The sequence below is a fragment of the Bombus vancouverensis genome, chromosome 12 (genome assembly GCF_051014615.1).
Source record: "Bombus vancouverensis nearcticus chromosome 12, iyBomVanc1_principal, whole genome shotgun sequence".
Lineage (NCBI taxonomy): Eukaryota > Metazoa > Arthropoda > Insecta > Hymenoptera > Apidae > Bombus > Bombus vancouverensis.
In genome coordinates this window covers 9,176,167-9,190,620 of record NC_134922.1, presented here as the reverse complement: position 1 = coordinate 9,190,620, position 14,454 = coordinate 9,176,167, and the positions used below count along the sequence as shown (strand labels likewise).

General features: G+C 36.1%; 1 protein-coding gene across 2 annotated transcripts in view; it reads right to left on the bottom strand.

Annotated features, from left to right (window-relative positions):
* Nucleotides 1–14,454, bottom strand: part of LOC117155545 (uncharacterized) — a 103,023-nt gene that overhangs the window by 32,227 nt on the left and 56,342 nt on the right. For both annotated transcript variants that reach the window (XM_076623067.1, XM_033331623.2), the window contains exon 2: nucleotides 9,491–9,737. In XM_076623067.1, the coding sequence (XP_076479182.1) occupies nucleotides 9,491–9,727 (237 nt within the window). In that variant the 5' untranslated portion in view covers nucleotides 9,728–9,737. The remainder of the gene's footprint in view (nucleotides 1–9,490; nucleotides 9,738–14,454) is intronic.

Genomic DNA, 14,454 nt, shown 5'->3' with positions numbered 1-14,454 from the left:
AATATCATCTTCTAAAACAATAGCATCGTTGCTTGCACAATTAAATAAAATATCTGCATAAAATCCATCATCTTTTCATTTTTAATATTTTTTCTTGCAGCACCTAAAGTACACGGTATTTCCTTATTCTTTTATCGTATATTAAATGGTGTCTCGTAATATACAAACTTGTATAATCTGTGCAAACTTCAAGACTGCATCTCAATATGCTGTAGCTTAAGCGACTCAAATAACCCTACCTTACTATAATCTTAATTATAGATACGACGATTATGGTATTACCATATTCCACCACGAAGACAAATTACGCCACAGTCTGCTTATACATGGAGCCTCATTAAGCCTGAAGGCAGACTGAAATATCATGACTATTCTATTTCTGCCGTGTGCTGTAGTTCGTCCAGAAATCTCGCCTCCCAGTAATTAAACTCTTCGTTTCAATTGCACTGGGCTTCCCAGCTTCGGTCTTTTTCCACGCTATTTCTGTCCCCTTTCTGATTCTCCGAAAGGCGTCGATCTCACGAAATCGAGATGAATTTCCGATTTAAAAAGCTTCGTTCGATGGAACGCGATTTTCTAAAGCCTTGTCATCTTCGAGGTTAGGTTAATTTTAATTGGTCTCCAATGCATCAGTTTTACGGCGAGCTTGAGAAAATTGTAGCGCTCGGAATAATCATGATTTTTTTTCTCATCCCTTCACCTTATTCCAAACCCATTTTGTCTCGCAGTTCCATTCTACCGACCGTTTTCCTTCCATTACGGTGAATTATACGCGGTACAGTTTCATTCATCCTTGAAGATGCAACCAGACAATAGCTGCGAATCCACTCACGCGTTGCAATTTCGCAGGAAGTTCCTCGGCAGCCATTAATGACAACGGGGAGAGTTGCATCGTCACGGAAGCACCGAATTATGTCTTCCAGCTTGAACGAATCTCCATTAGACAACATTTTATCGTGTCGATTCAGCGATTTTATCCGAAACTCTTAGCAAGCTCCAAGAGTTGGAGATTTTAAGAAACTCGGCATCCTTTCCCTCTTGCTTTTAACTTGGAAGTTCTTTTTTACGTAATCTATTCGCGAAATAATACGGAATAAAATATGACAATACGTTGAAAGACATTACGATCCGGTGATTGCGAAATTTAATTTAAACTCGATTCGATCTAAAACTTTTAAGGCGCTTTGAAAATTTTAAAGACCTCCATGATTTATCTTTGCTTTTAGTTTCAAGGGCTGTTTACAACTACTTCATTGCAAAATAGCACAAAATGAATTCAACGGATATATAACAAAATATTAAGATTCATAGATTGTGAAATCTCATATAAAACCTTCGGTACGTTTTAAAAATTCGTTTGCTTCTATCTCGCATCAGAAAATATTGCAAAACTATCTAGCCCAAAAATAACGTCGAATGAAAATCTATCTGAGATCCGAAGACTACGAAAGTGAATTTAACTGATTAGATAAACATCGAAATTATACAGAGTAGTTTCAGTTAGTGATCGATTTGCATTCCAAGCTTCAGTCGGAGATTAAGTTATGTTCGGTGAAATTTTACGATTTCAATTCGATATCCGTCGATGTATCGCAGTATGTCTATTCCAAAAATTTCAACGAAGATATTCCATGCAGGTTCTAAGCTCTGACGAAATTGGAACTGGAAAATCCTCTGGAGTTAGATAACAGAAACTCTAAACCGAAATGCTCGGTTACACAAGTAGCGTGGGACTATTTGTCGCGAGATCCGAAACGAAGAACGCTTTCAAACTCGTAATCCGATTTCGTGGGCGTTTTAAACGTCCCATGATTACCCTCCATCCACGTGAAAGCTAACAAACTTTCCTCTTCTTTCCCTAGGGTAAATTTCTCGTTCAAAAATACTCCGTAACACGTATCGAAGAAAGATATTAGAAAAGTTTTTAAGTTTTCGTGCTTCAATATAATATTCATCGTTATTTATGGTTGTTTTTCAACTATCTGACGATACATCTAACTCGACTCATTTTTGCTGGTGAATTTTTAAATTTCTGTTATCGAACATACTCTGCCAGCGAATATTTAAATATTGGAAAATTTGCAAAAGATATTTTTAAGAGTTACAAGAGAAACGCGATAAATTAAGAATCATACGTGTCGACCTACCTTGACTTGTACTTCATCGAAGTAACTCGTATGAATTTCGTGGAAAATTCTGCGAGATAATAGTCAGATACTTAAATAAATTTAATCTTCGTTGCGAATGTGGAAATTCAACTGACACAAGTGTTGCTTTAATGGAATATAAAGGAAAATACGTGCATGCAGATGGATAATGTCATTTTGACGATCATTACGAACCACCCTCATCGTTCTAACCGCAGCACAGAAACACGAAGATAAATGGCGAACATCCTTTACAACAACGTCGTTAATTTTTAAGATTACTCCAACGTCCAAGTGCACGGTTGAGAGGCTCTTGTAGAAGCTTTGAGAGTTAGGTCCAGCAATAATTAGGCCTGCGGAATATTTAACTACCGAACCATTCTGTTCTGTGCGAACCTGAACCGATCTATCAATTACTTTCGCTTTATTAGAAATTCCTATTAATCGTTGGATTTAATTGTTTATTTAATATTAATTTATTTAATAATTTATTTAATAATAATAAAGATAAACCGGCGGACATAAGCATTAAGCACGCAACGCAAAACATATGTCATGTACATTTATTGGGAAATTCAAGCAAATTTTATTTAATATTTAATCTTGGATTTAATATTTTATCTCATATTTAATCTTGAATTTAATATTTAATCTTGGATTTAATATTTTATTTCATATTTCATGTTATAAGACAAATGTGATACGGGGGAAATAATAGGTTCACGATAAAATAATTAGAAAAATAAAAAGAGCAGTGGGAAGTATTTTTATGTACCGAATATATTTTGTGCAGACACAGCAAGTATCCAAGACGTATGCCCAACAATAATAACAGAACATGTGTTCTAATGCATCGTAGATTAAAGAAGTTTTACATACAGGTTGAGAAATAGAAAGAATGACTGTAATGGATGACGATACGTCCCAAGGTAATTCTTAAGGAGAATACTGGGTTGCTACATGCTACATATAGCTTTTGTGGCACCATTGAGAGCTATCGGCAAATAGGATTCCATTATATATAAATGGAACTACACATACTACTTAGAGAATAGTAATTAACTCATACTCTTCCAAAGAAGAATGCATTACAGTTTGCGCTATTACATTATCGTGCACGTTGTAAAAATTCTTATTTTAAAATATTAATCAACACACTGACTCTTGTTATTTTCTTCTTTTCACACTCTCATTCCAACACTCATGCGCTCAACGATAAATCGATTTACGAGAAATTTCGGGATGCAAAAGCACAGAGATTGCATGTAATACGCGAAAACATTAAATATTCAAGGTATAATAATTATAACATTCAGTGGACGAAATAAATTTCTGCTTAAATTTCACTTCTTGAATTATATACATAAAGCTACGAATTTATGTAAATGTCCCCAGCCATTTAATTAATTATAAATGAGAAGAAACTACCCACGTTTCATGAATAATTGTACAAGATAAAACAAATATACATGCAATACGGAAGAAAAAGGAATGGATCAGCTAGAATGCGCTTGGTATTCGAGAGAGCTGGGTTGAACGTGGCGTGAACACATGCGATATTCAACGAGTACCGAGAAAATGCAGCCGGGGATACTCATCCCGGGACGTTCGAGCAACAGTTTTTCTTGCGAGCAACCCCACTGGAGCGTATTCGAGTCTGCCTGGAATCCAATAAAAGGAGCGAGGCCGATCTTCGCCGGTCATCGCTTTAAAACAATAGCACGAGACAGGAGAAAAATGCAATGGAGAATGTTCAAGATACTCTCAACGATGGAGCATGTTCTCTTGCACGATCGATATTTCCTTTGCCTTTTTATTTCACGATGAAAATACTCGTCTAACTGTTTCGTTTAATTAAAGACTTTTTCTTGTTGCCTATAAAAAAAAAAAAAAAAAAAAGAAGAGAGAAAAAAGAAAAAAGGGGACCAACCTAAAATACGTTGACGTCGATCGATTATAGAGATAATTGCCGAAACCTGTGTTCTGGAAAGTGAACAAGCCTCGTAATCTAACGGAAGCAGAAAGCTGCATCGATCGGCATTTCTAAGGTCTGCGCATTATGGGGGTTCATGCGGTCGGTCTAATGGTATTATCAACCCTTAAAGCTGGACTGCTTTCAGGTCATTGGCCAGTCGGCTGCATTCTTTCCACTTTTTTTTCTCCCTCCTTATCTTCCTTTCTTTTTTCTCTCTTTGTTCTTCGTCCGCTTCGCTCTCCTTAATTAACTTGGTTTCATTCGAGGAAATTAACACGAAAGCGCTCTAAAAATGGCACGACCCACACATGCACAGGATATACATTACCGCCCGGTTCATTGTCACAAAGGGAGAGTTCATTGGCGCCACCCGTGCGTTACGTCGCTAGCAGCTTCGGATAAGGTCACAATAGAGACCCTCTTGAACTGCAATTTTCGACAAGATGTAAGTTCAACGCTAAGAATATTGCGAGGCTAGCTATTCACACGAAGTTACGGAGATTCGATTCTGTGTAATCGAGCAGCAGGTTAAGATTAAGAAAATTCCTAAGTTACGGAAAATTCTATGCAATGAGAACAGGGAGTAAGGGATAACGTAGGACGTGGTCACGCAACAAGAAGTATAGTTTTTTCAAGAAAATTAATTGGATGTGCTTATCTGAACCCTTCAAGTATTGAATTATATCAGTGGAAGAATATTTTTATCGTCAGTCTTCTTTTAGATATTTAACAGCCGATAACAATTATTCTAAACATAAATATTTCTTACATATTCGTAATTCGTTATTTTTACTCAATCAAATAGCTATTTTGTTTTCTATCTTTTACTTTCTTTACATAAAACGTACGTAGAATGTTTTCAACGTGACATAGAAAGTTAAAAATACCAGTAGACAAGTGATACTGCAGTTATTATATATTGATACGTTCACTACTGCATATGGTGCATCGATTCAATTATTTAAGTAGTGCGACTGATACAACTGTTGCATTTTAATTTCTGTGTATTTCGACGAAATGCAACTCCAATAATAGTCGCACTCTAATAATAGTGAATTTATTAAACGCGTTACTGGAATGAATGTTAGTAGTTTCTAATGTTGGAATAAGGCTGAAGCAATTACGAAGTATTACTTTACTGAAAAAAAAGAAAAAAAAGAAAAGAAATTGGTTCATTAATAAAATGACCAATTGAAATGGAAAGTGGCAAGAAGAATTTGCAAATACATAATTGGTCGACTGTTAATGGAAAGGAAACCCGCTTTTTTCCTTTTTCCACGTAGCAAAGGTATTCCGGCAGGTCAGACGAACGACGTTAAGGTTCACGTACACCAGGTGATCGCGATCTTAACGCGGAGTTGGCGTGCACCTTATCTGGCACAATGTCTAGCTGCCAGTTGAGTTACGAAGTCCTTCGAACCAGCAAGAAGGACTTGACTTTCCAGCAACTTTTACCTGGCCACTTCCACGTGCTACTGTCAAGGTTGAGGTTTCAGGATCAAGACTCGTGGCTTCGAGATCCGAAAACTATGTCGACTCTTGCTTAAAACGTCTCCAAAACCAAAAACTTTATCTTTATAAATGGCTATAAATGCTTGTTTATTATCAGAATTTACCAATATATCGCGAGAGCCTTCATACCCTCTTATTACTGGAATTTGTTAATTACATGAAAATGTGATCCATTAAGAACGGAAACATTATTTGTCCTAAGAATCTAAGGAAGATGTAGCAAAAGAGACAGCCAGTCACTATGAAAGTTATTTTTATATATCCATTTCGTAAAACGAGGTAAACTTTCATCAAAAAACTGTATTTTAGCATTACGTTACGTCATTTGTTCTTCACTAGTCACATTACAATGATGGTTCAGACGACAACGTGATTGAAAAAGATATTATTCGTCGTTTATATGATTTCTATGCAGCGATCTATAAAGAAATTTATTACACAAAAATTCGCTACCCCTGAAACCCATCTAAATTCTCTTTAAGACATTTCTCTCTAGAACTGAACCATTTAAGATTCTAATCTTAAGTGATTTATCCTGAACTATCTACACGTCCCAATCCGATTAAAAGTAAGAAAAATGTTTAAAGTTTTCGCTGGTCCTAATTCGATAATGAGAGACTGTACGTTCTATTCGACGATCGGACAATTCACGTGGCGAAATGATCAATGCCAGGGTGTCTACACATGCAAGGTCAAGACCCATTCTTCGATCACTATACACACACAGACATCGGTTTCGAGCGTTTACTCGCACGCGAGCGCGTTTGGAATATTTCAAAAATTACAAAAGCAAGACCTGCACTAGCAACAGTGCCGATAATCTAACGATTCGTTGCAGTCATTAATGATCCTGAGGTTGGTTATTAAGGTCGCAGCAGGCTGGATATCGCGATAAGCTCGAAAAATTCCAAGGCTCTCCCAGTCGTCGTTTACCGACACGCGAGTTCCAGCAACGGGTCCACGACCAATTCGATTTTCCACTGGAACTTTCGTGACTGAAGGGTCTGATTAACCCTTTAAGTGCGGATACATTTTCATAAATTGCTCCCTTCAAACGTAGAAAAGAAAGAAATGACGAAAATATAGTAGCTCACGAAAGTAACCGAGAAATTATAGAGATCTTTTATGAATATATTATCTGTGTTGTACGAAACGTTTCGAAATTTCGTTAACGTTAGAACGAGACACAATTATCACGATTAGATCGATAAAGTTTAAAACAAATATGAAAATGTCACGATATTTTCTAATTCTTTCGTTATTACATATTGCAGACAAATAAATTCCTCATAGTCAGACCGCGAATTTCCATGCATTTTTATATCTTTATATTCAAAAAGATGATATCTAAGTAAAAATTTGTTTCACCTATGTTCGTTACAACATTCTGCTTGGAATACTTTACAATATTCTTGCATAGTATACATGAATTTTTTACTTTTTGCGCTTTTACACTTTCCATCAATGCACGAAAATCCGCATTCTTCTCACAACGTACAACAAGCTTCGCTATTCCCTGCAAAAGGTTGAACATTGAATTTTGAGATATAGAAACTTGTCTCGAATAACCCTATCTTACCGTGTTCCCTTTTCTACCAGCTGAATGGTCCGCATAATATTCACGAATCGAACATTCGAACCGATAGGAATATTCCTATCATATCCTTGTTTCCAGTCACCGACAGGAGGAATCGAGACAGGCAGTAAATCAGAGTGGTGACGGTGGCTAAATGGATTCGAGAAATTCCAGTTAGGTGGGACAGAAATGTTGGCCATAGTAACCGAACCAAATATCCAGGCTATCCGACCAGTCGCCGATCCAGAGGCCGTGAATATTGCTGCTTGGCATCCATCCTGACAGGGACACTTTTTCCATTTTCATTTTCCACGTACCATGCCAAAACTGCGACTGACCTACTCAACTCTGCTGGGTGGAGGCAATTTTCCAAGGTGACCTTACGATAATTATCTCCGGATGCAGAAACTTCAGTTCGCCTATTAAGAGTCGGACAAATTGCCTTCATAAAACGCTATTGGGCGTGAGTTCAAGAGTACACAAGATAATATCGTTGGTTCTTTAAAGGAAGAGAAGAAATCGAATCTCTGATGTACGATCGGAGCGTGATACAAATCAGAATCTTAAGTTGGGAGATTAAGTACGCTGGGTATACTGAAATCGATATTTGTTCAACGTGTGCGACTATCGTGGCCTGTTTTTCACGATTAAAATGATTCAAAGAGAAAAAGTAAGTCTGATTAATTATTGGCATTTAGACTGGTGATAGATTGCCAGTTTTGTTGGCTTCCGAGTAGTCAATTTAGTGCGATGCTTAAAAATCTTCCAAAGAGCTTACATTATTTCAGAACGACCTGTGTGTTACGGACTTTGTAGCCAAAATCGTCTTGCTTTGGACTCGACATAGATGAATTTAATGCAATGCTTGTAAATCCTAAAAATACGTTAAAAGACAAACTACACAGAAGAAGGTAAAAAGGGTATGTGTTGGGATATAAAATTGAAGGCAGGTTTGTGAGCAAAGCAGGACATTCAATACGGCTGGAAATATACAGTAATAAATGGCTTTAGCCTTTCGGAGGTGTTACAGAGGCTTTCGAGTGAGGGATGATCGCGTTAACCTCGGGTAATTGAACCCTCCTTCCCTTTCCCTTGCTTTCCTATAGTAAAGGCTGTCTCATCCTTTCGAGTCTACTTTCTCGGATATCGTGTGTTTAGATACGCCTCTTCCCGGCTGTCGTCCCTGGGTAATCATCGCGAGAATGTCTCGAAAGCTTCTTAACAACGATGCAACACGGTTATACGAAAGGGCACAGGTTCATTGAAAGAAGAGAATCGACGAAGCTCTGGATATTTAGGGGAGGCGTTCTCTTCACTTGCCGAAACTCGATGAAAATATAATGAACACTGGATGAAGCTGCGCTATTTCCAACGAAGAAATCAAGTCGCCCTTTCTTTATGCAGACGACAGAACCGTGGAAAAGCCACAACAGGTGGAATCAGAGAGTCGCATAAAAGGATTATTAAGAGGAATAGGAGATATTTTATGAATTCTTCGATTTTTAGTGTAGTTTACTGGTATATCTGTAGCGATAATATCCTTTGTGTATGTATCCTTTGTGTATTCTTAAAGACACACATTAAACACTTGTTCAAAAAGTAAGCACAGATAAGCGACAATTTGCACGACAATCACAGACTTGGTGATAGTAAATGAAATTTACGAATTGCAAGCTATTTGAGGATCTTATTTGACGTAAGGTTGTAAGAAGCCATAGTCATCTACGTACTTGTAACTTATCAATTCATTAAATATCATTAGTTGATACATTATTTAAAGGACCCAAGTATCCCTACATTCATTGCAAAACCTTTCCTTTCAGTAAATGATCCAAGACTTTTGTACAATGCTGTACACTTTCACAGAGATCTTCTTGTGAAAGAATTTCAAATATCGGATTGCATCGTCAGTCGGTAATTTATTGTACAAAAGAACTCTCGAGTATCTTTACATTCATCCGTAACAACGAAATCTTTCCTTTTAATAAATGGTCCAAGACTTTCGTAGGTACAATACCATACACCTACAAAGGGGGTTTCTTTCGTAAGAATTTTAAATATTTGATCGCATTGTCAGTTGATAATTTATTGTACAAAAGAGTCCTCGAGTATTCCTACATTCACTCGTAATAACCAAATCTTTCTTTTTAATAAATGGTCCAAGACTTTTGTATTGTACAGTACTCTACATTTTCATATTAAATTCATCTTTCATTTAAATTCGCCAAATATTGGACTGGAACACTCTACAACACTAATATTAAAATCCAAATTACTTACGATCTTATGATGAAGATGCTGAAGCTCCCTTTCGGTGACCCGCCTTCGAGACAATTCGCGTTGTTCCCTTCTATATTGGCTGTACTTGTAGAAGAGATACATGCCAGGAAGCGCGAGAACAACCAGGGGTTTCATCAGGCTGGCTCTTCCGCTTCCTCCGCGAACACGAGGCTCTGGAGGCTCGTCAAGGTCCTCCAGTTGGCCAGCACCCTCGGCCAAAGCTGGCACCACCGGCATGATTGATTATCTAAAACAGAGAAATTCGAAAATTAGTATGGTTGTTGTATATTGTTAAAATCAATATTCACAGGACAAGGAGAAAAATGGAATCGAGTGGATGAATAAAAAAAAAATTAGATTCATCGTTATACTTAAACCTGCTACGTTCTTTCGATCATCTTCGATTTAATTATATTTTCCTAACGCTAAAAAATATCTTCATAAAGTTGGTATGCATAATGCCTCGTTTTATTTTCATGTTGAAACATTACAAACATTACAAACATTCTCTCTTTTTGCTGAAATGAAAGCAAATTTGAAATATAAAAATTATTAAAAATATAAAATTGAAATGAAAAATATAAGAAAGCACTATAAATTTATATCTAATAAGAGCAATGAATAAATATAATATACATCACACAATAAACAATTGTTAAGGAATATGATAAGCAAATTAGTCTACTACAAAAGTTACTAAAATTCAGTGTATCGATTTTAAATTTTCTTTTATCCATCACTGTATTCCTCCTTAGGAAAATTAATCCAGCCATTCATGATTATTCACACCACTGGAAAATAACTCCTTCGAGTGGTCTGATTGTTCGCAACTATGTACACGCATTGCGTCTTGTATAGTGAAACACGCGTCAAAGGGAAATCGTTTCGGCGCTGATTAATTAATGACATCGCATCCGATTATTACCGTGTCGGACAATAGCTTGTACCGGCGTATTGTACTTCATCGAGGATATTGAAACGACGCGGCTACCATTTCAATTGGCCGGAATGTAGTTGACAAGAGAAACGCAGCTCTCCGAGTCTCATAATGGATCATTTGTTCGAAACGCTTAATTAGTCGCAACACTGACTCTTCAACGTTAAAAACTTCTACATACTCGTAAATACGGTGACTGGCGAAAGTGTACGAACACTCCTAGAAGCCTTATATGTATATATTATAAAAAACATTTTGAAATTTATTGCCACTGTAATGGCACATGGCTATCGTAATTATATTGGTAAAATTTGAAACTGTGAATAAACTGAGAATCCATGTAGCAGATACAAGATATTTCTTGAAAGCATAGACTCTGCAAAGACCAACAAAGTATTTGAACAGTCCATTATTTATTGTTAATAAATAGATCGCGAATTTGTACGTATTCCTGTGAAATTTGAAGATGCAAAAATATACAGAATAAACTAATATGTAAAAATATATCCAAAGTAGAATACTTGTTACGATATTTGGTAGATAGACAAATTTTCTATCTAAATTTCACTTACTTATTTATCTTAATGAAAATATGAATTTCCATATACGTTTGCAGTTTATTAACAAGGCGAAACGATCGAAGGCAAGAAAACGATGTATAGTGAAACCATCTGTAGCACTAGTTGTATGTTTAAAACTACTACTCAATTTTTCACTGAATGTATACTTGCAATAAATGTCTTGTATTATAACTTCTATACACGTTTTCGGAATGATTTCGAACGTTACTGTTCATAGTCACGATAGTCGTGTCTCATTTACACTGGTCACGACATTTAATGCACATAATATATTGAAAAAAATATTCTGTAGTAAATATTTGAATATTTTCGTTAGTCACTGTAGTCTATCAGTCTGTAAAAGGAAGAATTCACTGGATGCTGTGTGCAGTCCTCGGGAATGATTCTTTATAGAGTGATCGGAATTTTTATATGTTTCGCGAAGAATTTCAATGTACTGATAAAAGTTCAGCAGGCGAGCTGGAAGAGTTCTAGGTCAGCGGGAGATGACTATTGGGTATTGGTTTTCCATCAAATCGTTTTTTACAATCCCACGTCCCTTGTCATCTGTATTTCTTCCCCCGTTTCCCGATATTTATAATCCTCGTTAATGTCTTCCTGAAATACGTGGAATGAAACAGTTCTCTGTTGCAAGTGATTAGAGTAAAAAAATAAAAAAGGAAGGGAAGATATGCCAATGCCCTATCTTCTGCTCTGTGATGCTTTGGTTATTGGAAAAATTGAAAGGAAAAAAAATTCGAAGCCTTTCATTTAGAATGGCCATATGTGCTTTCCAGAAGTCACTGATCAACTCCATTTTGCAGGATGCTCACAATTTCATTAGTCAGATCCATAATTAATATTCAACACCTCAGGAAGCAAAGCACTAGTTTCTATGAATTTGTTTATTACACGCAGAAATATATATATATGTGTGTGTATACAATATGTATAAACAACGCGTATGTACATGTGTATAAATAATCGCCAATTTCGAGGTACATTTTGAAAAATCACGCTAGTAATTGTAATTTTCCCTAACATTACGGTTTACGAAAGTGATCAGCGTCGCTTCTCAGCGTCTCATATGTAACCTCTTATGACAATCGACGTTTCATTGATCCCACGTATTGATTATTTTGGTGGTTCGAAAAAATTTGTCTATCAGCTGGACAATGTTCTGACGGATTTCCGTGACTTCAATGAAATTTCGTACTGTGCTAGCCGGTCGTTCACCGACTATATTTAATTCAGCCGTCTACTTGCCGTGCTATTCTTAACCTGCTGCTCTAGAAATACGCGAGCTGTTACGTCACCCGTGGCTAGGTCGTGTACCCTCGCATCGTTGCAATTTGCACCCGAGATGCTGCTACCGTCTCTATCAGTGGCGTTAGGATAATAGTAGTCTTCGTAGTATCTTGAGATCTTGAATTAAAACATCGAGTAATGCTACTATCCATTGATTTAGTAACAATGATGATAGCATGTAAGATTCTATATGGTTTTAATGGAGCTTGGAACTAGGGTGAGATATAGTACTTCATCTAACCTCGAGATTCTGAATCACTTGAATTTTCCTAGATTCCTATTAATTTGTACATCGAAGTGGTTGAATAAATATAGAAGATTTGAAGCTACGTTGCTTCATTATAATTTTTGTGATTTATTTATCAATTATCTACGTAAGAGTAAGAAGATTAGATGATACAGCATCTCCAGTGATTGATGAACATTGTAATATAAAGGTCTTACAACGTTTCCTACTTTTAATAAAACTTTGGTATTCAATGCACATACATTATGAACTTTAAGTTGCATTTGTGTTTTAAAAATCATATAGTATTAACTTTATTAATTGCTATATTTTGTCATGTTACTGTCATATATCTAAATACCAATTCCTGATGTCTTTGAGACATACGTAACTTCTTCCAATTGTGAAGCTAGTATAATAACTGTCCGGAGACTTTTGAATGGGCGTGTTTCTTATTAAGATGCAGAATCACAAATATGAAGTACCCAATTATTTTATAGAAAAAATAGACATCTTTTGGATGATTAAAACAAATTGTATTAATCAGATTACATTTATGGCAGAATGGGTGACAGCAAATATTTCAAGGGAAACCTCCATTCTCCAGTTCGATTTTTCTGCCATTGTCAAGGTGTCCAAGGCTGATATATGCTATCAATTATCTTCTAGTCGATTACTTGAAGAGAACGACGTTCATCCTTTGTGGTCAACCAGTGGTTACTAGCGGATCACTTTCTCAAAAATTGTTCCTAGCAACTATCTGATTGCTGTATATCTCAGGAGTGTTGTAGCACTACTCTTCCAGATTCTGCTCTTCCAAATTCATGGATAATGTTTATCAAGGTGGTCGGGGAATAACGAAATGGGGAAACTAATTTATTACTCGAGTTCTTGCTATACGGTCTGCCATGATGAAACTGGGACTTGGAAAAATTTCCGCATTCCTTGAAACAATTCTACCAGGATGAGGATTCTCGAATATAGAGAAAAAGTTCTAGCATCGATAGAACTTTTAAACTTGAGAAGAAAGAAAGATTGAAGAAAAGAAAAGGATGCAAGAGTACTGAGACAAATTTCAATGGAAAAAAGAAAGGAAGAAGGTTAGAACAATCAAAAAGAATTTTCCAGTAACTAAAAAGATAGTAGAGACACCAAGCAGGAAGTACTAAAAAAGAAAATGTAAAAATGAGGAGTAAAAGGAATCCTAGTCATAGAAATAACAATACGACAACGTTAGGAAGAAATTTCATCGATTAAAAAAGCAGCGCAGGAACTTCAAAAAAAAGTAGCTGCAAACTTAAAAACAACACAAGAACGTTAGAGAAGGAATTCCACGGCTAAAAAAAAAAATAGAGGAAAGTGAGACGTAAAAATATAAAAAGGAACTCCATTTACACAAAATAGTGCAAGGACGTTGAGGAAAGAATTCTAACAGCAAAAAAGAAGGAAGCATCAGGAGGAAATGAAGAAGGATTTCCAACCATGAAAAAAAATAATGCAACGCCATGAGAAAGGAATCCAGCTATGAAAAAAGTAGATCAAAGGCAGAAAAAAGGAGTCGTAATCGTAGAAAGCTGAGTTAGGAATTCCAATAATTCCTTTTGTTCTAATTTTAGAGTATGTTACTGGATCACAAAAAATTCAAATCTCATAAGATTTCTGTCAATTTGCTTACTCTGACGTCTCTCACATGAAAAATTTACGATGGTCTAATTTGCGATTTCGATTCGATCGTGGATGTAGCTTATACAGATTCATGCTATTACTAACATAGTTAATTTGTAAAGTCTAAGGATTTGTTACATATTTACTAAGTAGCGAGATTTGTTTCTAACGATTTAATAATACATGTGATAATGAATCACATTATCCTATCAATAATCATAGAAAACAGTGATTATATTCATGTTTCGCGAATAAATCTAAAAAATAA